Source organism: Callionymus lyra, chromosome 1 (genome assembly GCF_982586985.1).
Source record: "Callionymus lyra chromosome 1, fCalLyr1.hap1.1, whole genome shotgun sequence".
NCBI lineage: Eukaryota > Metazoa > Chordata > Actinopteri > Syngnathiformes > Callionymidae > Callionymus > Callionymus lyra.
This window is the reverse complement of record NC_141818.1, coordinates 14,333,896-14,356,890: the sequence shown is the minus strand read 5'-3', so window position 1 is coordinate 14,356,890 and position 22,995 is coordinate 14,333,896. Positions and strand designations below refer to the sequence as shown.

General features: G+C 39.4%; 1 protein-coding gene across 2 annotated transcripts in view; it reads left to right on the top strand.

The window, feature by feature from the left end:
- Positions 1–22,995, top strand: part of arb2a (ARB2 cotranscriptional regulator A) — a 150,232-nt gene that overhangs the window by 58,597 nt on the left and 68,640 nt on the right. For both annotated transcript variants that reach the window (XM_087794663.1, XM_087794661.1), the window contains exon 8: positions 9,171–9,290. In XM_087794663.1, the coding sequence (XP_087650789.1) occupies positions 9,171–9,290 (120 nt within the window). The remainder of the gene's footprint in view (positions 1–9,170; positions 9,291–22,995) is intronic.

The window sequence follows — 22,995 nt, the reverse complement described above, 5'->3', positions numbered from 1 at the left end:
TCTGTGCCCGATGGAATGATGTGTTGACATGTCAAAACACACAAACACAACAAACGTTATGTCAGTATTGAGACCAAAAAAACACATGTGATTTTGCTACATTGTTCACAGTTGACAAATTTGATCTTTTAACTTGGTTGACACAACTTAATTGACACTACTATGTTTTTCAATGTGGCTCAAAGGTTACTCAGCAGTCCTCATCGAGGTGTAAAAATGAAAGTGGGTTTGTTTTTTCTTAAATATGATCTTTTTTGAATTACGGATGCAGTGGATTTAAAGCGTCTGTTGGAGCCTCGACTGTTGCAATGCATTATGGGACTTGTAGTATGAGCTTGGCTTCTGATGTAATGTAGCGCTTTTAAATGGATTTAAAACACAGACGAAGCTAGCTAAGCGATTATGCTAAACCTCACCATTTATCTACCGTATTTTCCGGACTTAAGTCGCTCCGGAGTACAAGTCGCACCAGTCATAAAATGCATAATAAAGAAGGAAAAAACAAATATAAGTCGCACTGGAGTATAAGTCACATTTTTGGGGGAAATTTATTTGATAAAATCCAACACCAAGAACAGACATGTCATCTTGAAAGGCAATTTAAAATAAAAACAGAATAGAGGCAACAACAGGCTGAATAATTGTACGGTATGCTTACGTTACACAACACAACTGAGAACATGCCTGGTATATTAACATAACATATTAAGAGTTATTCAGATAACTATAGCATAAATAACATGCTAAGAAGTTTACCAAACCATCCATGTAACTCCAAATAACTAAAAATCCAATGAAATCTTCATCCTCGGTGTCACTTTTAAACAACTCCTCTAACTCCGGAGGTAGAAGATGCGGCGCTATGAAAACTATGAAAAAAACTGCAACTTATAGTCCGGAAAATACGGTAATTGTTTTCTTTGCCTTAGTTTTGATGGGTTGTAATTTATCTTTGACACATGATGATGCACACTTGTTGAACTATTTTCTAAATCAGTAATAATGGCACACCTGGTTTGGATGGTCTTGTTGGAATATATTTTTTAGAATTTTACAAAATGTGGGTTTAGGCATATTTTCTCTGTTGATGATGTCACTCGCAAACTCAGTGCTGTTAAATTCAATTAAGTGTCTTATCATAACAAAGTTATCTAAGGCACTTTACAGTTGAAATAAGAATATAGTGGAGAAAGAAAAAACTGATCCCAGCAACTCAATAATGAGTAAAGCACAGTGTAGCTAAGGCGAGGAAAAACTTCCTGTTAGAAGGCAGAAACCTTGAGCAGAACCGGACTCACAAAAGCCTGTAACTGTAGTCCTCTGATCTACAGTAACAAGCCTTGGATAACTAGCTTATTGATGTTAAAAAGTATAATTCTGGGAAAAGGAACATGACAGCGTTTTACTTTTAATGTTTAAATTCGGTACCAAGAAAATGTAAATGTAATATATAATACATGCATTCCACCGTTTATTCATTCATTCCTCCCTGAAATTAAACCTTTGCAACCAGTTTATTTAACAGAATAAAAAAAGCAATCTTGGGTCCGGGTGTGATGTTCTGCACGTTGGTGGCCTTGGCTCCGGAGCAGAAGCCACACATCCTCAGCCACAATGAGCCGTAAACATTTCTGCGCGGACTATTGATCCACCTCTTTTGAAGATTCATATCTAAGGACGACTCCGCTCTGTTCTTGGTCGAAGGTGCGATCAATGGTCGCGCCGGTCGGAATCGCCCTCTTCCTTTCAAGAGAAAATTGTCTCTATTGAACTTTTTCCCTTCAAATTGTTTTACAACTTTGATAGCGACCAGGAAATAGTCGGTTGGTGGTGCCCGAGGATCAAAGTTTAAGCAAGGATTAGATATTTCCGACCGGCGTTTGTCGGGGATACGCCAGCATCTGCGCCCACATCTGTGTGTGCGAGCGTACCTGTGAGTTTGTGTATTTGCTCAAGGCGAGAAACAGTGTAGCGGCTCTCAGATCCCTGCTCCCAATCTTCTAGTTAGGTCAACCATCAAACACATCCATCCTGCCCTCCCTCACAACCCACCCCCCCCCACACACACACCCACCCACCAAGCTCACTATCCCTGTGCACACAGCCCTAGTGCAGGTCGACCCGAAAGTTAGACCTCGTCGAAAAACCTCACGCACGTCTACACACTCGCCACCTCGGGGTCACGCAGGAACAAACACCCGCCTTGTCCGCCTTCGCCGTACGTCAATTAACGCTTCGCCGTAATTTCGCCTGACAATCCTGACGGGCGCCGTGAAGCCTCGCCCGAGATGTCACCGCGATGACCTCTCTTGCCCCCCCCCCAGCAGCCGCTCTATCTTCTAATAAAAGCATCTCACGAAAAAAACCCACAGCAACAACTTCCTTTGTACTTTGTTAATGAGTTATTGATTTGAAACAATGGCAACGGCAAATATTGCCAGAGCGCACTGACCCCCCCCCCCCCCGCCAAGGTCGCGCTCTTTTATTGTATACAGTGGCTAATCTGCACATTGAATCTGGTGTAGTTTATAGTTTAACTCGCCGCTCGACCGCACTTCCTCTCTCCGGCTCAAATTGTGTAGCCACTTACCGCAAAGTCAAACACACACACACCTCCACGTCTCACACGCGAGTTCTCGCACGTGATTCTCACCCTTCTTCCGTCTTTTCTTCACGGCGCCGTACGACCCAAGACTCCATAGGTATTACACCTGCTAATTACCCACAATGCCGTAGTCATTATCTTCCCATCTCTGCCGCTAATTTGCTTCATAGCTTCCGTTTCCTCCACCTTAACGGACCCCTCAGAGCCCAGACGGCTATGCTTCAAGCTAGAGGCTGAAAATGAGAAAAATGATTAATGGACTCAAAATGAGGAGAAAAGAGTTTAACTTGGATTATAAATTTGTCTTCGAGGATGTTTTTTTTTTTTTTTACTATATGCTCTGACACTAGGCCAGTGTCAGTCTTTTTAATGCTGCTTGAACGTGTTAACCGTTAAACTACTACCATTATATACGGGTCATCCGGGATTATTTGGATTTTATGGCTGTAAAGCTTTTTAGAATCTTGCTACAAGCGAGCGCTTTTGTCCTCTTTTCCTCGGATAAGTTACATTCTCATTATCCAGCAGTAATTGATTCATATTCCTTTATTCTTTACTTGTTAGGGAGATATCAATATGAGTAAACAAAGAAGAAATTACAACTGTAATTAATAATTATAAAATAATTGTATTTATTTCTGAGAAAAGAAAAATATTCACTTGTTTTCAGCTGGTGTTGTAGGACTGAAGGTACCGGAAAGAATGGGTGGGCAATTGAATTTTGTTATTATTAAATTATTTCAATTCATAAAATCATTTTTATTTCAAATGTGTTTTCAATTTGTTCTAAGGGACCAAAACGTTCAAATGAAAAAAATGATAAAGTCATAAGGAATGTATATTTTTTAATTACACTAGTAAGTTATAAGTTAAATGTTTAAATATAAAATATTCCAACTATTATATGTCTCATAGATTTTTAAATACAGTTACAGGCTCTTCTATCTGCCATCTCGTCCCCTCTCAGTAAACTCAGCCCATCAGCTAAATGCATTAGCAAATTTGTTATCATGTATTACATTTTTTCAACTGCTGATTATTTAAAAGAAAATGACTCTTCCTGAGCAGAATAATATTGTGTTGCTGGTGTTTGGACAAAAGTGCTAGGAGCTACCGTAATGACAGTAATATGGGCACAATGTCCCTGATCTCAGCTTTCAGATGGTGGTTTTAGTGATGGAATAAACCCTTGTGAAGGCTGGAATATGTTGGAATCTGCATGTCAAATCCTGTTTACTTCTGTGTTTTTACTTGGCCTTGTTTTTCCAACACTATTTATTGAGTTGTTAAAGATTTGTTGCGGTTTTCAATGAAACTCTACAAGTAAAAGGCAAGATCAATGCTGTTCTTGCTACGAACATCTGAGCACTGAAATATTATGTCTTAGGTCCATCTCTAGTAGAATGTGTTGATTTAATTTTTAGTTATTTTTAGATTTGTTTCATGTAGTTTTACAGCAACAGATCGAGACTTCAGCCACTTATGTATTTAATGCGTGAAATCCCAGAAGTAAATCCCATTTAAGAAGGACAACTTATGTCAACCAAAACTTACTTTCACTGTATATGTTTACGTAAGATACCATCGACTCAAATCTCTTGTATATTTGGCGTCTGGAAGTTAATACTCCCCATGACAAATGTGCTTTTTACAAACAAGCCTAGACATCCCAGATGTGTGTTTTGCCAGAACAGACCTCCACAGCTGTTTAGAAGTGGGCTCAAGGCCCTGCAACACAAGACTCCTCGCGCCCCCCCCCCCCGTTCAAGTCTTCATGTTCTACTTCCTTGGACTTGTGTCTGGTTCCCCGGTGGTTTGGAAGCCCGAGGAAGAAGGAACCAGAGGGAGGAGCAGGGAGGTCTAAAGTGGTTGTTTGTCAGAGTGTGTTGATGTTGTCAGATTCATTGTTTCCTGTGTTGGTCAGACTCTGGGTTTGTGTTGGCGTTGGGACTGTTATTCTGGCTGCAATGCACTCGTCTCTCCAGTCCCTGCTTCTCATTACAGCGAATAAACATGCAGCCAGTTTTTTAAAGACACAGTGTAGGGATCAGAATTTGTGAGGAGGAAAAAAAAAAAATCGTGTTGAATAGAAACGATTTGAGTTGAAACCACTTTTGGAATAAAGAGGCGTCTTTGGCGACACACAATGGTGCCGTTTCTACACTTTAAGAAAATGACACAGTTTTATTTTTTGCTTAATTTCCCCTGCTTCACCTTTCCCTGGACACTTACTATACTCAGCTATACTTAACATGACACAGTACTACACTGAGTCATAACATACAGATAAACCACAAACACGCATGTACCAATCCATGCACACAATAGCACGAGTTAAAATAAATAAATAAATAAGCGAAGCTACCGCGAGAGCCGGTGACAGGAAGCCAGTCTCGCAGGACCGTGTGCTCCACTGCAGCTAATTAACCTCTGGAAATAATTGCAACAATATGCAAATGATGTTTAGATAATTTAGTGCGCTGCCAGGTAGTCACTCCTTCGTCTGCCGCCGAGGGTGAACATGAAGAATATGTTCATATGAAGCGGGGAACTGATTGAGTTTGGGGGAAAGTGGGGGGCGATCGCATGTCGCCGACGTGATCGGTTTATTTCCTTACAAGTGGATTTGGAAGTAATTAGAAAAACACAGATTCCCCTTTAGCACCCCGAGTTCAAAGTAGGTATTGGAAGTAAATTGATTTAAACAGTATTTAAATTAGAAAAGACAAACAGAAGATGTGACATTATGAGTCGAGCTCATGAAGGTAAGCAGTCAATATCGAATATGGTCCATTTTTGTTCATCCTGTTTAGAGTTAACAATCTTACGTTGAATCGCTTAAAGTAAGATATTTTTTTAAACTAGAAAGCAATGATGAGTTCACTGAGAGGGAGCGAGATGAGAAGAAAGCGGTTAACCTCTGCCAAGCAGTGGGGCTGCAAGAAATATCTAATACACCGATATATTTTCTTTCATACTGTTTCAATTTTAAATAGCACAAAAATATATTTTTTTATTTCTTTGGCTTCCAAAATATATATTTTTTATGGTTAATTTTTTCAAATTTTATTCAAGTGTGTGTATTCACACATTTTTTTGTCGCAATTAAACTTCCGCCCGTCAGCTAGCAGAAGTCATTAAGTACTCAGCAGGTAAAGGAACAAGGATGACTGAGGATGAGAGGATACAGTGGTTTCAAAACAAATGAAAGCAGTAACGACTTTGTCCTGAGCCGTCTGCAGTCTGTAAATTCTGCAATACCAGTATATCGTATATATTGTATCGTTGTCCCTATATATGTATCAATTTCTTATCAATACACACCTCTGCATACAAGCAGCCTTTTTCAATGCAAATGTTGTGATACACTGTTTTGATACTGATTCTTTTTTTTTATGGAAAATATTCTTACAGTTTTCTTCTTTAGCCTTTTTTTTTTAGTATAATGATTAAATAAAATCCCTGTTATTCTCTTTGTGTAGAAGAAGCTAAATAAGTCTGTGAGAAATCCTTCAACAGATTCCTCAATCCAGTGATAGTGGTCTTAAAAATATATATATTCATATTCTGGCAACAACAAAAGCACCTTGGCAGAGGTATTAATATTGTAAGTATTATAACTATTCTCTATCAACATGTACGGCATTGTACATGAACATTAACTACTGTACTTGCACCCTGCTTCACTTACTTACATTCTAGCAAGTTGTGTTTTTGGACCTCAGAAATATCCGTATCATATCAACTCAAATACAAGTTCTCTTCTACACAGGGTTCTCTGTATTCTGATCATTTTAAATTAACAAATTTGTTTTTTCTCACAGTATGTCTGCATCAGTCGAAGAGCAACATTCTTGAAAAACCACACAGTCCTGTGAAGGGGGTCGAAGTAAAAGCTTGAACTCCGCCGCCTCCCAACCGAGTACTTGTGTTTACATTCGGAGCTCCGTCCATTAAGAGGTGGCGGGAGAGGTGGTGCAGAACAGGTGGCATGAGTGTGAAACGGAGAGATGGAAGCGAGGGAGGTAGAGAGGTCGCCTAATGAAACAGGGCTTCTCAGATGAAGGGTGACACGTCGGGAGAAGGAGAGGCGAGCGAAGACTTCAAAGCCCTTTGATGTCACAGCCTTTCAGACGGACAACTTTGTCTGGCCCAGAACCTCACTCGGAGAAAATAAAATACACAAGCGTACACACACACACACACACACTCACAATCGCCTGTGCTGATGGCAGGAGGGCAGAGTTGCTCCCTCTTGCATCACACCGGAGGAAGTGGGCGCCGACACTACAACCACCTCATACTAATCTCGCGGTAAACACAAACACTTTGACAGGTTAATTTACCTCCAGACAAACACAAACACACATCAGCACAAACACACAATACGCTCGTCACTTCACACCTCATACGAGGTTTGTTAAATGCTTCTTTTTAACCTCAGAAGATATATTCGTTCTACGGTAATAAACTTCCGCCGGCTTTTGTTATGTGCAACACATTCACGAGAAGCGAAGCGAAGTCTCTCAGGACGTCTCTCCGCCTTCCTTTACTTCATATCACTAATTATTTGTTTTGGAGTTGCATCGCGCAGTATGACACTCAATTAACAGAATGTTTTCCCATTCTCTATAGGCATCGCTTTGTTTATTTCAAGAAGTTATATTTAAATATATCGTCCTTGTAATAAGGGGGAAATGTGAGCGTGTTCAGTGTGTGTGTGTGTTTGGAACTTTTTTTATTCTGGTAAGTTTGCAACTTACTGGGCCTGGATTTAAGACGTCAAGAAGTGGATTTTGGCAAAGGTGTGAGGGATCGACTAAGCCTTAAGGACTTCACTGATAAGCAAACATTGATACAAATTCAGGTTGGAAAAAGACATTTAAATATCAGCGAGGCTTCAAAAGAGGGTTCCTTTAATTGCCAGGGTTTAAATAAGGTTTTTAGATATAGGTGATTAAAAAAAAAAGTACTTTCTCGTCACCATTGCCTGTCTTGGAAACACCAAAGAATCTCGTAGTTAGGGTTATTGGAGTCGTTCGGATCTTCCAGATGTGAGAGTGGAAGAGTCCAAGTACTTATAAGGGGCCAGCTATTGGGTTTTGGAAAGCATCAACTAGACATGGACGTTCCCAGAACGTGGTCTCTGGTGAAGTTTGCAGCTCAGACGGTGACGACAGATTTCGTTCTCATTGTATGTCAATCATTGAAGATGTTGGTTTAAGCCGAGAGAGTTTGTTGTTTTGGCGACGACTGAATGTTCAAATAAAGAATGAAGCTTTTTCTTAAGTATGAGTTCAGACTCACAACGTTTCAATTTAGTACAGACTATTTGACTCTGGGTAGAATTTATAGGCCAATTATTTGAGTCTTCTTTTTCCTCTGCTTTGTCTCCAGTCATTTCAAAGCCCCAAGGTCCAGATTTGTTGAGCACATTGTGTTCTTAACTGATGGTTTAAGGTTGTCAGGATAGTTTTGACACTTGAACTACTGGCCTTTAGTTAAATTTCACTCCTGAAATTGCTTCACAGATAAAGACTTACATGTTGAAAATCATCTTAACTTCAGACATATTCGTTTTCACCAGACGCTATTCTACCCATTCTAACGGGACTTTTGAAGAAGTGATAGCAATGTGTTAGTGTGCGTTTGTGTGTGTCCACCTGATCTTTTTGACTCAAAATGTTCTGGAAAATTGCGTAAAATGAGTCTGATCACTCTGTGAAGGTTGGACCATCCTTTGTCATTTATATTCAGACTCTATTTTTCATATATATATATATATATATATATATGAAAAATAGAGTTTTCATATATATATATATATATATATATATATATATGAAAAATAGAGTCTGAATATATTCATTTTATATATATAGAAACACCGTTTTGCATTGAATCTGTTATTTCTTGTCCTCAAAGCTAAATGTGTCTGAGAATGCAATGTTGATTTTCTTTTCCCTTTTTTTCCATTGTGATGCAGACAGTTTGATAGAAAATCAAAGTCTAAAATCAATGTCACAAGTTCATTACCGGTGCCCTTTCCTCTCCTCCACTATTGTTCTTTCCTGCCCAGATAAGTGTTTACATCTCCTGCTTAATGAAACCTGTCTTGCGTTCACACTGTTCTGGGCAGAGTGTGTTAAAAAAGAAGAGTGAGAGCTTTTTAAGTGCGTGTTTGTCACTCCTTTTTCGCCACTAAATATTGCCTTAATTATGCCTATTTGGAAATTAAGAATTTGTGTTTTTGTAGACCTCTTTGACTCGCTCAAAGGGTCTTCCTATTAAACCTTTACCGGCATATTGATTTGCTATCGATTGAGCAATTGGGGTAGAAATTAAGATTTAAATGTTACATCACCCCGACTATTGAGTTTACACTGAGGGCATTTGCAATATACAAGACTTATTGATCCTCGGTTTCTTCTTGTAATAATAACCTTGTGCTACTACTTTATTTAATTTTGCCTTTTCTCAGCCAATCTTTATATATACAATCACGATTGTTTGTTTTTCTGTTCATGTCCTTTTTTATATTTCAATGAAACCTTCTGCATTTCAGGAGAACGCCTCCTCAGAGGACCACGTGCTGTACGTGTGGGACAACTTTGTGTCCAAAGCCGCAGCCAAGAATGTCTTCATCGTGGCCCACAGCTATGGAGGGCTGTCTTTCGTCGAGCTGGTGAGTTTTCTAATGCTCCACTTGTTTCCCTCTACCTCCCACCGACACCCATAGACAAACGGAAGACTCTTGAACACACATTCGCTGCAGTAAAATTGGAGATAAATGCAGCAAATTTAAAGATTTGCGCCAATTCTTCATCCACTTTTCTCATGTATTTGTAAAGGTCTGTTATATCTTGACTTGAGTTTGTGTCGTGTTGCCAAAACGCAGAAGACCGATCGGAAATAGGAAGCAGCTTATATCCAGGTTCTGTTAACAATTTGGTTCATCCTTATCCTTGGGCGCCGTCGTATCCCTCTTCGGAAAAAGTTGAAAAAAAGAACGAAACAAGATTTGTTAGATGCTTGACATGGAGGAAAGATTGCCAATTGGTTGCAGAGCAGCACATTTTATGGAGGTTTGCTTCACAAAATTAGATTTTGTTTCTCGATTTAACTTAAAGTTTTTACATGTCGTCATGTTTGTTGACGTTAAGATTACGCTTTAAATTTTTTTTTTATCATTTCCACTCTTGCTGTGTTATTAAACTGGCATCAGTTTCCCTTTAATCATTTATTTATATTTCATCGTGTGAAACAATAAGAGCTTGAGGTAGAGAGATGGATAATGTGTCTACTGGCTTCAAGAAATTCCTGGTTTATTCATTTATTATAACAAATGTACTTCTCTGGAAACATTAAATCGTTACAAATTTTGAGCAAGCAAAGCTTTCTAAGGAGTTGTCTATAGCTGTTACCTCAAACCCTTCTTGATATTTAATGTTTTTAAAGTGTACAGAGTATTTCCAATAAGACTCTCTATGAAAGTATCTCCAGTAGATCAGTCACTAGTCTGTCTTTACATACATTTTAAAAAGGATTTGACCAGGCAGGTGCAGAGATATTTCATTTTGTGTGGCTCCAATACTTGAGCATACAATATTTATGACAAAATTGATCCTTTTAAGGGCATTGTCTCTGATTCGTTTGCCAATGATCTTTTGTTCCAACAAGTCTACGTATGGTCTGTTAAGACAAATGGGTTCTAAGATCTCTTAAATATTTGCTGTTGTTTGGTTCCTTGATGTTCTTTAGTATCACAAAGTGATTTTTAATCCCTTATTTCACCAAATTTGACTCGAGTTTAAAATTCACAAAAACAAGGATTAAAGTTGACGCTCATCCCACTGGTATTATCAGGAATATTTTGTTTTCATTTTATCACATTTTCTTTTGTCATTAAGCATTTTTTAATTCCTCTACTAAATATTCATGCCATGTGTTGTCCGTGACAGCCTCAGTCTCAGGGGCTGCGACGTGACAAAGGGAAGCGATTCTTTCTATTTGTATCTATTCTTCTTCTTGCGTTGTAAACGCCGAGAGTTCCTCGCGGCCTGCATATGTGCATCGCCTCACCTGAGGTTCCGCTTTCTTTTATGTAATGTCCTTGTCAAGTAGAAAAACCCTCTTAAATCATGTTGAATTCTGGCATATATAAACACATTGCTGAGGCAGCATGTGAGAGATAACATCAAAAAATAGAGAGTTGAAAGGTTTGTGTATTTACTTGAAATGACAGTGCGCTCAAAGATGTCATCTACACGTTTTTCCATGGAGAACACGCAGCATCTGCCGACTTAATGGAGAATATCCATCACTTCTTACATGCTTGTGAATATGTTGTTTTAAAGGCATCCAGAAACACGCGCCTTCACTTACCAGACTCAAAAAGGTCTCATTGACTTTTCACATTAATGTATTTTTAGAGCATTATTTTTAGCTCAGGGCTTTACACAAAACAGATGCAGGAAAAAAACGGTTCTATTTATCCTATTTATTATTACTTTCTCGTTTCAAAACTGATTTTGGATTACTTCGTAGCAAGCTTTTATATAAATACTTGTACTCAAATTAAGAAAAAAGAGTTATGCGCTGTTTAGCAAAATAATTCGACGGATTTATTTTTATTATCAACCATTAGGTATTAACTTCAACAAACTGAATTTGTACATAAATTCACAAAGCTTTAACCCTATTTTTGCGTAAGAACGCCTATTATCATGTCATGTTCTGAGCGACTTTGAATAAAATTCAGTATTTTTATACAGACCAATGACCAATTATTAATCCCTGAATGGCTGGAATAAAACATTATTAATACAATTGATCAATAGATTAAATAATACACAGTAAAGTTGTGCTTTAAGGAAAAAAAACAAGGTATATTTTTGTTTTGTTTTGTATGTTGGCTGCCCTTTGTATGACTTGAGTTTGAGGGCCCTGACTTGTAGCATTATGTAGGGTTTTTGTCATGCTTTTTTCACACCATGGGCAATTTCCGATAGATAGATGGATAGATAGATAGGTCTATAGATACTGTAGATAGATGGATAAACTTTATTGATCCCTCTGTAGATCCAGTAACAATGACAACTGGAAAAATATTTACCATAAAACTATCTTTTTTCAAGACAATTTTTAGTTCAGTGGTTCAGCAAGTGGTTCCAATGTTTCAGTTAATGTTAACGCTGAACAGCCACAGAGCAAGGATAGTAAAAGCAGTCCCAGCTAACCTTTTTAAAAGTGTATACCAAACTGAAAAACACTGCACTCCCTAAACACAGAGATCGCAATGTGTCAAACCCATAATCCCAGACCAATTGTAGCCACACTTGAGTTGCGTTATTACCAGTAGGTGTTTTGTTTCGCTCTGTAAATACGAACATCCTGAAACTAATGCACACAAACAGACAAACACACATTTACAGCCACTTAATGGAGCAGAAAGTGGTCCAATGGGAAGTGAAGTGTGTATGCGTCTGTGCGTAAATGGGAGGCGGGCCCCGTGGAGCTTTGCGGGTTGAACTGTTTGGCACATGAGGAGACCCTGAGAGAACAAGTTTTTCTCTGGGTTAATAATGACTCGCTTTTGCAGTTAAAACATACATTTCTGATCCAGCACATCAAAAAAAGACCGGGCGTTAATTCATCCTCCTCGCTCCCCTTTGCTTAAGAGGCACGTAAGTCCGAGCTCGGTGCACTCAAGTGTTTCATTGCAATTTGATTTCTTATAGAAGACTTCACAGACTCATTATAGAATCATCAAAGAGGAGCTAACTGTCTCTGAATGAAGACGTGTGGAAGGAAACTATTGGTGCAGCGGAGAGACAGCAGCTGCTCTGCACAATCTATATCTACCCTTCCTTTATTGATTTTCACCAATATCTTTAGACAAAGTTATCCTCTCTGGATGAAAAATATACACAATTTGCTTTTTCTTTATTTACGAGTTTCAGTGCTTTTTGTGTATGTGTGGAAACGCTTGGTTTTCTGGGATATAGGTGAAAGATCAATGAGTGTCTGAGTACTTCCTCGATTTTTATGTAGTTCCTCGACCCAAGCGGTTCTGACGTGAAGAATGGCTGTCTAACCCAAACTAACCTTACCATTTGTGGAAAAGATGGAAGAAGAGTGGAGTAATTATTTACGTAAGACCCATCTGACTGATAACCAACTAGCCTTATATTTCACTGTGTACTATATGATGTAGTTTCTGAGAAACATTTTCTTTGGTCAGTAACAATGTTCAATGGTAGGTGGTGTTAGGGGTTAAATAGGGGTATAAAACAAACAATAAGTTGCATGTTTTGTCTCCATCTATAGCTTTGCTAGTTAGCTGTGTAAGCTCTTGATGAATATCAGTGATAGTCAACAATCCAGAGCTGTAATGTACGATACACAAACATCCATCTTTATGTCTTTTAAGTGGAAAAACGATACATTGACTAAAAAATGTAGAACTCAGGTTTCTCAAAAGGTAGGGTTAGCTGTTCTATTCTACCATTACTTTTGACCAATCCAAAAGGGAATGCCTGGACGCCCCCCTGTTTTCACCAGTCCGGTGAATTTGTTGGCTTGTAAACAACATTCAAGGCTAAGAATACCCTTTCAGGTGGGCTAACTTGAAAGTGGTGGTGTTTAGGATCACCGACTGGATACACCATTGTGGGGTCAAAAGAGCAAAAAGCTGTGGCTTCCTAGATAAAAAAAAAAGATCCGTTTGTAAGTAAGTAAGTAATTTTTATTTGTATAGCGCTTTTCCAGATCAGGGTCACAAAGCGCTTAAACAATCAAAACAATATTCAATAAAGTATATACTTTAAAGATCAAGATAAAACTGATAACATAACAGGAGTTCCAGAAAATCAAGGAAAAGCCTGAACAAATAGAAACGTCTTAAGATGTTTCTTAAAGGAGTCAGTAGACTCCATCAAGCGCAAAGAGAGAGGAAGATTGTTCCAAAGCTTAGGAGCAACAGTCTGAAAAGATTTCTCTTTTCTTGTGATTTCTTGTTGTGAGCAACAACCCTTTAACATAATGCTGTCGGTGCAGTATATGACTTGATCTATTAGAGTCATGGAACTGAATCTGGTGGCAATGGAAGCCAGAGAAGGGAGCAACGTCTGCATGCTCATGACAACCTGCAAACACATTTATTCCGATGGCACGCCTGACTATTGATCGTGATTCTGCACTTTCACCCCATCAGTTTTACGTCCCTGTCAGGGCGGACGTTATCTCCTCACGGTTAGCCTAAACAATTGCTGTGGCCTTGACTGAAGCATGAGGTCTATCTAACTGCTCTTATTGTTAGGTGTTGGTGATTCTGTCCTCTCCACTACTACTCAAAGCTTGTGGCACTATACGGAAGGTATACACAAAGAGAGTCAGGCACATCAAGTGTTTCCTTTCCCTTAGATCATGCTTTGCCATTATACTAGTGGATTGAAGCGTCTACACGACTGACGGACCTTCTCAGATGCCTCTGTTAATGAGGAACCACATTGGTTCACTCTTGAGCGACTTATGTGTGAAATTATTAACACATTATTACCGGTATATCATTTCACATGTTGTTTTCACACTAAACCGCAAGAGAGCGCTCTAGGCCTGTGTTGATCATTTCGACGTAGAAGAGGAAGCGCCGCATCTTCTACCTCCGGAGTTAGAGGAGTTATTTAAAAGTGACACCGAGGATGAAGATTTCATTGGATTTTAGTTATTTGGAGTCACACGGATGGTTTGGTAAACTTCTTAGCATGTTATTTATGCTATAGTTATCTAAATAACTCTTAATATTTTATGTTAATATACCAGGCACGTTCTCAGTTGTGTCATGCAACATAAGCATACCGTACAATTATTCAGCCTGTTGTTGCCTCTATTCTATTTTTTAAATGCGACTTGTACTCCAGTGCAACTTATATGTTTTTTCGTTCTTTATTATGTATTTTATGGCTGGTGCAACTTGTACTCCGGAGCGACTTAAAGTCCGAAAAATACGGTACCACTGAGAATGCAAACCATATGTTGGTCCCATTCTTCTATCCAGTCCAGTATATCTTCTCCGGCATATCTTCTCAACTCTCCCTGAAGTAGTTACAGGTTTAAATCGAATGTTGTCCAATTTCATTAATGATCCACACTCAAAATGCACAAAAAAAAGTGTTGTTTGTATACTAATGCAAACTATGAAGGTGGCCATTTTCCAGCTGTCTCATGTTATACGCACATCCCGGGCAGCAAAAACGGTGTTATCTTGCATATTGCAACCGGAGGGGATGACGAGAAGGTTTGTTTTTATCTCAAGGTTCTCCGTCACTGGCGGGCGTACAAGCGGCGAAGCGGTAGTGCAAGGAGTCCCCGTGTCCACGTCCGCCTTTGTTACGTTAGCCCATCTACACCTGCGTGTGCGTTTGTGTTTTTAAGTGTAGGTTTACACAGCTGTGCACATCTGCGTGAGTCAGCCCCAGCCCCGGAGAGGCCCGTCTCATCTTTAGGTGAACAGATTGGTGGTAAGCAGTTATCAGAGCCATGTGAGGAGAGGAGGAGAGGCGATGATAAATGGACGGGGGCACACTAGCAGAAATTAGTGGAGCCATATGCAGAGCTGTGGCGTTTTTGTTTGATGTAAAACAAAAGGACCACCATGACAAAAAAGTGCCTGCCAGCCCGCACAGCGGGGGTAGCAGCCCTCAGGACATCCACCGTCACCAGCCGAAGACGTACATGAATGAGTGTGTTCGCTCCGACGTGTCCGTCTTTTCTTTATCGCGCATGTCATGGGTGGTACTGTTTTCTTTTCCTGTCCAACTTATGTGTATTATCCCGTCTCTTTGTTTTGTTTTTTTTTCTGCGTGTAATGGTAGACAATTGCCGCTTCTACGACGACTTGAAAAGACCTGGCTTCTTCATAATGGCGAGTGCAGCATATCTGCTCTATTAAGCCACTGAAATACAGACGTCTAATTTCGCCGTGAATGAATAGGCATCTTTGAGAGCGGGTCTCCTCTTAACATAAGGGTGTAAATTGAACTGTTTAAATGTCACGGCGAGCAAGCTGATTTGATTTGAATTGATTTGCTTGTTTCTGCGAAAAGAAAGACCTTCCTTGCCAAACCTTAGCCGTGCTGGCTGACACAGATAGACCAAGGTCTTTCTTTCTACCTCAACAAAACATCGTAGGGCCTCTGAATTCTTCTATCTGCTGTGATTATGTACAAATGGCCTTCATTTGCCATCCATTTCAAAGCTGTAGTGCTGCATTGTGACCAGAGGCAGATGACGCAGACCAAATTACAGCGGGTTTGCCGCCTGAAAGGGATACTCGCACAATAGGCTTTGTGAAGTATTCCCTTCAATACGACACCATTATTCTCACCTTTGTTGGTGTTTTTCTCTCTGTTTCAGGAGCATCTTTGCTCTCTAGATTACACTCGTAGTGGCAGAAAGGAGTGGGGGGTTGGAAATATGTTAGTCACCTTTCATTCCTTTTTTTTTTTAATTCCTTGGATGTTGAAAGGAGTTAAAAATACAATTTTCACATCTTGTTCTCCGTGAACCCAGTAATTATCCGAAGGGGAAGTCTCGTTCTAGGTCTTATTTTCTTTTTTTGTCTTCCTTACTTTCATTTTACCACAGTGGCGCTAAAAGTAGAGAAATTCACAATAGTTGGCAGCAATTCGGTTTTCTGTGCCAGGAAAGTGGGCAATCCGAAAGGGTTTCCTTGGAATTTTATCCTTAAAAAATATTGTCGTTTCTAGTCTTGTCTGAAGACATCATACATTGCTTCACTTAACTGCTATCGCTAACTTAAAGGACAACACTTTCTAATCTACTATTACATTTAATATTACTATATATTTTTGCTGCTCCAAGTCATTTTGATATCATTGGCAACTTTTATAGTCATTTCTTGGCCCAAAAGAATGCTTTAAACCCTGTAAAATAAATACTTTGAATTAACAGGAGATATTGATTTAGAAATACAAGTAGCATTTATTTTAATTTGAGCTAACCATGAAACCAAATGCTGGGTCGGATACTGACCATTGATTGACATATTTGATGTGTCTTAACCGCCTTTCTCCACTTCCCTGATCATTGTTACTTTTTGTACAAATGTCAAAATTGTACCAACTTTTTTAAATGTTCATCCGTCTGGTGTGTGAGTACTTAAATTTTGTGCACAGGCACCAGTTATGATTTGACTTTAATTCTTAAGTTACTAAAAGGTTTTTGTTCACTAAATGTGGCATTTTCTACGGTTTAGATAGTTCTGAAAATAGTTGTTGTTGTATAAAGACCGTTTAAAGAACACGTTGGATTCAAATGGATTTTTAAAATTGGTAACACACACAAGTTGCAGGTGGTTTTAGTCAAATAAATAACAATTAAAATTGCGGCTTTTGAATCTATTTTTTTCTTCAAAATGTCATTTGAAATACTCAAGTCAGTGAATTAATGTGTTATAAAGCACACTTTGCACAAGTATCATTTAGATTTCATCTCCGTCCATCTGTCCATCCATCCATCCGTCCGTCCGTCCATCTATCCGTCCGTCCATCCGTCCGTCCGTCCGTCCATCCGTCCATCCATCCATCCATCCATCCATCCATCCATTCGTCCATCCGTCCATCCGTCCATCAGTCCATACACTTCCTTAAGATGTTGTGTTTTCTCGCCACTTAAGTGATATGAGTTTCTGAGGCAGTTAAAAGTTCATTTGAGTTCAGTCAACTCTTTGGGGATTCATCATTACATATTTACTGGTTGAGGGTGATCTTGCTGTAAGGTTCTACCCTAGTCCCATTGATCTAATGCGCATGTTCACTCCCGAGGTTACGGGACGTGCCTCCATTTGCATAAGGCCCTGGGCAAGGTTCTTTCCACCATTGATTGGCCTGTCCATGAGCGCCCCGTGCCTTCTCACATTGATCACTTTGTTGTTTCTTTCCCGGAGACTGTGCTACTCAGAGTTCAGCTGTAGCGCCGCTCCATCAGAGCCGCCCGAGGACGTAACACACACAGCAAATAGATCAAGATAGCAGATGTAAATAGTATCAGCGAGTGAGTGACAGAGAGAGAACATGTAGGACTTTAGGAGATTCAGTTCGTTCGAGTCAACTTGTTTTGAATGGAATAAGGCAAAACTGATTTCCCCTATCAACTGCAAGTCACAGGTCCTTTAGTTGCAAAGCAGTTTATTATCACGCCTTCCTATTTAAGCAAATACTATGGATACATTGAGTACAATGGTTGAGATCAGGTAGCAAATATCTTGTTTGTTAAGGGTAGGATTTGTAATGTTTTTGGTATTTTATTTTTACCTGCCTTATTTAATCTTACATTTAAGTGTTGACTCTGGATTAAATACAATTTTAGTAATCAACTTTATACAAATTATAACTGTTCTTCATAAAAGCTATCTAACCATAGAATACACTAAGACAAAAGTAGAAATATTTTGTGATATGTGCAAATGTCCATTTGTATCAAACAAATGAACATACATGTACACATTATTTTTATTTATTTAGTTTATTTTGGAAAAGACAATTAAAAAATGTCGATATCTAATTTGATTACTTACTGTTTTTGTTATATATATATATATATATATACTGTATATATATATACATATATTTTTTCATTATTATTTTTTTTTTATTGAAGATGGTCCTGACGACATAAAAAAACAACTTCTTTTTGACAAAATACTATCATTATTACGATTGTTTAATGGGAATTTCATTATCTTATCAGAATCAATACAATACATTTAATAAATAAATACAAATTTAAGTAAATTTAAGCTTTATGGCTAATAAATTAAAAAATAAATTGTGTCGAAGTGGGGAAAATCAAATCATTATGTGTTTATAACTATATTGTTGTAGTCTCGAGTGATACAGTACATGTTTTTCTATGATGCTAACTGTTAGCTTCTACAGTACGTCTCTTCAGGTGGTTAACACCAGTGATCAAGATTTTTATCTCTGACATTCATTGGAGTACCGTGATAAAATAATGCATTTTACGAGACGAGCGACGCTCGACTGTGGCATTTGTGGCGTTGTTAGGCGCCGATTCCCATCATGCCCCTCTCCTCTTTGTTCTGTTATGCGAGAGCACCACGCCGCTTTGTCTGCGTCTTTCTCTTCCCCGTGCTCGTCGCGTCCAAGGCAGCGACTCGCCATTTTCCTTCCACCCTTTTTTTTTTTTTTTCTTAACAAATATCACTCTGTCTTTCAATCAAACCCATTGGCCATTGCTGTCCATTCGCGTTGCTCCTCTGGTTACGCCGTTTCTTTTTTTTTTTTTTTTAACCTTGTGCTGCAAGGATCGGCGCCGTGAATCTTTTCAACGTCCTCCGCTAGCATTCGGAATATCCGCGTGCTCGCTTTTGTTCTTTCGTCACTGTCTGTCATTTTCTTCTCTGGTTATCACTCTTTTTTTTGGGGGCTTGTTTTCATAAAACAAAACATACATAACAATATCCTTCCTAACAATGCTTTTCTCTTTTAAAATGTTGTCACATTTTGTATATTCGCATCTATTTAACGTAAAGGTTTTTTAGTTTTTTTTCCAGAATAAGCTCAGCGCGGATCCATATTTTCTAGTGGATAATACTCGCCGCCTTTGTGTCTTTTCGCTCTTGTTCTCCGGACCCCACTGCATTCACCTGCTGGGTCCGGGTGTGTCAGCTGGTTCTGACCTAGGTCACCTTCACCAGCGAGGGAATACGTGCGGCCGACGCCAAGTCTGAATGCTCCGCAGATGACACGTTGACAGCTCAAATGAATCGCTTGTCACTTGTCATTTTTTTTAAATCCTCCCCCTTGTTAATTCCTTCCATAAGAATGCATACAATATATACAACGAGGGGGGAATCCTCGGGACATATGGGGTTTGAAAATGGTCTCGCCCGGCGTCATCCTCCAGTTGTTGTTGCGTCCTCAGAACCTTCTTAGTCTTGGTGTCTCTTTTCGCTGAAAAGCTTTGTGGAACCTCGAGGCGGGCCCTGGTGCAAATGTCAGTGAACTCAGCGACTCAAAGGTTGAAGTTTAAATCCTCTCCCCATTCGCCGCTCGGCGTCTTCTTTCTTTATTTTCCCCTTTTTCTCTCTATTCAGCCTCCTGTCGCTCTCTGCTCGCTTTCCCACTTTTGAAATGTGATTTCAGTGTCTGTTGACTCATATGAGACGCTGTCAAGTTTCTCCTTTTGATGGGCAAAACAAAGACATTTTATACAACATTTAAGTATTATTTCTGTATTATTCTGACGTAGATGAATCAGTAAAATAAGTAGTATTTGCTGATATTCGTTTGTTGGTTTCTTAATTTTATCTTTTTTACAATAATCAGATATTTTAGTACCTGCAAAAGGGTCGACATAAATCCTATACGGCACGCGTTCCACCGATTTGCGTCTTTTAAAAGCGTTTCTCAAGTCTGAAGAGCAGACAGTGAAAAGAGATGAGCTGTTTAATATGACGTTTTTAGGTTTTATGTGCTGTGAAATATGATCAGTGTTGTGAGCGACGGAAAGAAGGTGTAGAGGAGAGAGAGAGAGAGGGAAGACCATTGTTTGAGTTCCTGCTGATACTTTAGCGAAGAATTTGCCTTGATTTTAACAGTTAGGAAATTCCTTGAATGACTGGTGCGTAATGTGTCTTTTGTTATTAGTTTTACTGGTCGAAAGAGGGATTATTTATTTATATTTAATTTGACAATTTAACAGACGAAGTGGAAATCTATTTAGTAGTGAAAAGAAAACATATTTTCTTAAAATAATCACACTTATTATTATTCTAATTTATAATTTAATATATATATATGATAAAAAATATGTATTTATGATTAAAAATCTACAATCAATATGTTGAATTTGCACATAAAGTATAATGTGAACCATCTACTGTTCTTTTTCTTTGTTTTCTTTCTTTCTTTTTTCTGTTTTTCAATGTGAAAATAACCATTTTTCTTCTCTTGTTAATCTTTTTCTTTGTCAAACATTTCACTGAAATTATTTTTGTTTCCTTCATTAATATAGCATTACATATAATTGTTAAACTTGGCGTTCAATCCATTAATGCATCCAACACGGTTGCATCCATCCATCTCTCCATCCCTCTGACTTCTATTCCTCTGACTCCTTCCCTACTCTCCTCTTCCTCAAACTGCTGTTGTGGTGACATTACATCTTAAAAGGCCCCTCAAACAGCCCAGAGAACATGTACTTTTATCTCGTACACTTTCATCCGTCCCCCTGCTCCGTGGTCCGCCGTGCCCCCTTTCACCTGCCTCGCCCGGGCACCCCCCACCGCCACCGCCACCTCGCCGCCCCCCCCCCACCCCTTTACACGCCGGCCACTTCACTCATGGATCCAACCTCCTCACCTCTTGTTACTCGCCCTCGCCCACATTCTGGACGCGTCCCGGTGGCTGCCGCTTCGGGGTTACGGTTAGTTTATTTGGTCTCTTTGATGAAAACACTAGGGGGCACTACATGTCCTTTGTACTGTTATCTTTTCCTTTTCGAAAAGCTTCCGTACAAGTGTGTTTGTGTAGCCCTGTGTGTGTGTGTGTCTGCGAGCCTCTTGCCCGAGCGCCCTGTTGTATTTTGTTAAAAAGCAGTTCACTGTCTGTAATGGATGACACAGATCTGCATCCAGACAGGCAGCAGGTCCCCGGTGGTCACCGCTCTGCCTCACCTCGGCCCCTCCACCCCCCAACTGTTTCTGTTTGGTGAACACAGGGGTGTGGGTTAATGAAAAGGGCTTGGACCCACAGAGAGGAGCGACAAGTCCATCTCCGAGACACCTCCGCTCACCTTCCGGCCCACAGAGACCCCTCTCTCTCCGCATGACAGGCCCCCTTTTTTTTTTTCCACATCTCTGTCTCCGCAATGCTGGCCCGACGTCCCCCCTGGGTCGCCCCCCGGTTTGCCCGGTTCGCTGCCAAACACCGGCTCGTCCAGCTTGGCACCAGACAAAGGCAGCCGCTAGAAGAGACTGTTTTTGTCAGTGGCGAAGGACAAAGCGGAGACAATGCTTGTACACACAAAAAAATGGTTCAAAACAAAAGCTGCATGTGCATTTTTTTTTGTTTGTCTTTTTCTTGATTTGACTTCAAATAATTTGAGATATATTTCCTTTACAAAAAAAAGAGAAACGTTTCACTCCGAGGAAACCGGTGGAAGCAATTTTTGTGTTTGTAATTGTCAACAGAAGTCTTCCAGCCCCTGAAAGAAAACTTTTTTCATTTAAATTCCGTTCCAAATTCCAGAATAACAAGTATATTTGAAATTTACTGATGTTAGGATTTCTAAAGAGTTTCCAGTTAAATAGAATTTCGGACAACACTTTGAAACAGACCATTTTTAAAAACTGTATTAAGAAGGAATGTGTCAATTAAATTGTTATAGTGAAAAGCTGGGTTAAGGTTAAAGAATCGCTTTGGTAGCTTCTGATTGAAATTCCCTGAAAAAGAAATGGAAGATTGAAAAATTAAGAAAATTCATGGACGTAGAAAAAAAAAAAGTTTAATATGTTTATACTATATAACGATTAATCGGAAGCATGTTATATTATAAAGAAAGTAGATTTAGCAAGAAGATGCTAATCAACAAATAGAGAAGTAGAAAATATGTGTTTCTTTCCTAGTTTGCTTTATTCATATTATCAGCCGTGAATTCAAAATAATGAGACATAAGTAGAAGTAAATTACAAAAAAAGATAAACAAATGGCTTAGTTATAAAAAAGAAAGACATAGTTCACGAGATATACAGTACAATGTGTTTGTTTTATTAATGAAAGTAATCTCTGCGTTATAGGCTAAACAAAGTGTAATAAGATTAAAGCAAATTAAACCACATTCCTGAAGGAAAAAGCAACAGACTCTCCGACTTTGTTTTTAATCCTCACTTTGAACTTGTTAGATGTACGCGGGTCAGCAGGAAAAAAAAAAGTTGCCCGTCGTGCATAATTGCGTTGCATTCCCGGCTTTAAGACTTCAGCACCGGCAACGTCCGACATATTGATCTGTTGTGCGATTTTCCTTTCTTAGCATAAACAGACAGCCGATGAAGGGCGTCTGACGGTGCTAATTGGCAGCTCCCTGTCCAAGCATTGTGTCGACGGCGGCGGTGGGTTTGGGGGGGCCCGGCGAAGTGAAGCGCCCGCTATTGTTTTGAGGTGTCAAACCCAATCCAGAACAAAGAAGATGGTGGAGAAATGTGCGCCGCTCGCCAATCAGTGCGTGGAAAAGACGGCCCTGCAGTATGGGGGAAATATGTATAGATATTTACGTGTGTGTGTCCATGTGTGTGTGTGTGTGTGTGTGTGTTACCTGGACTGGTACACACCATTATTCCCTCATGC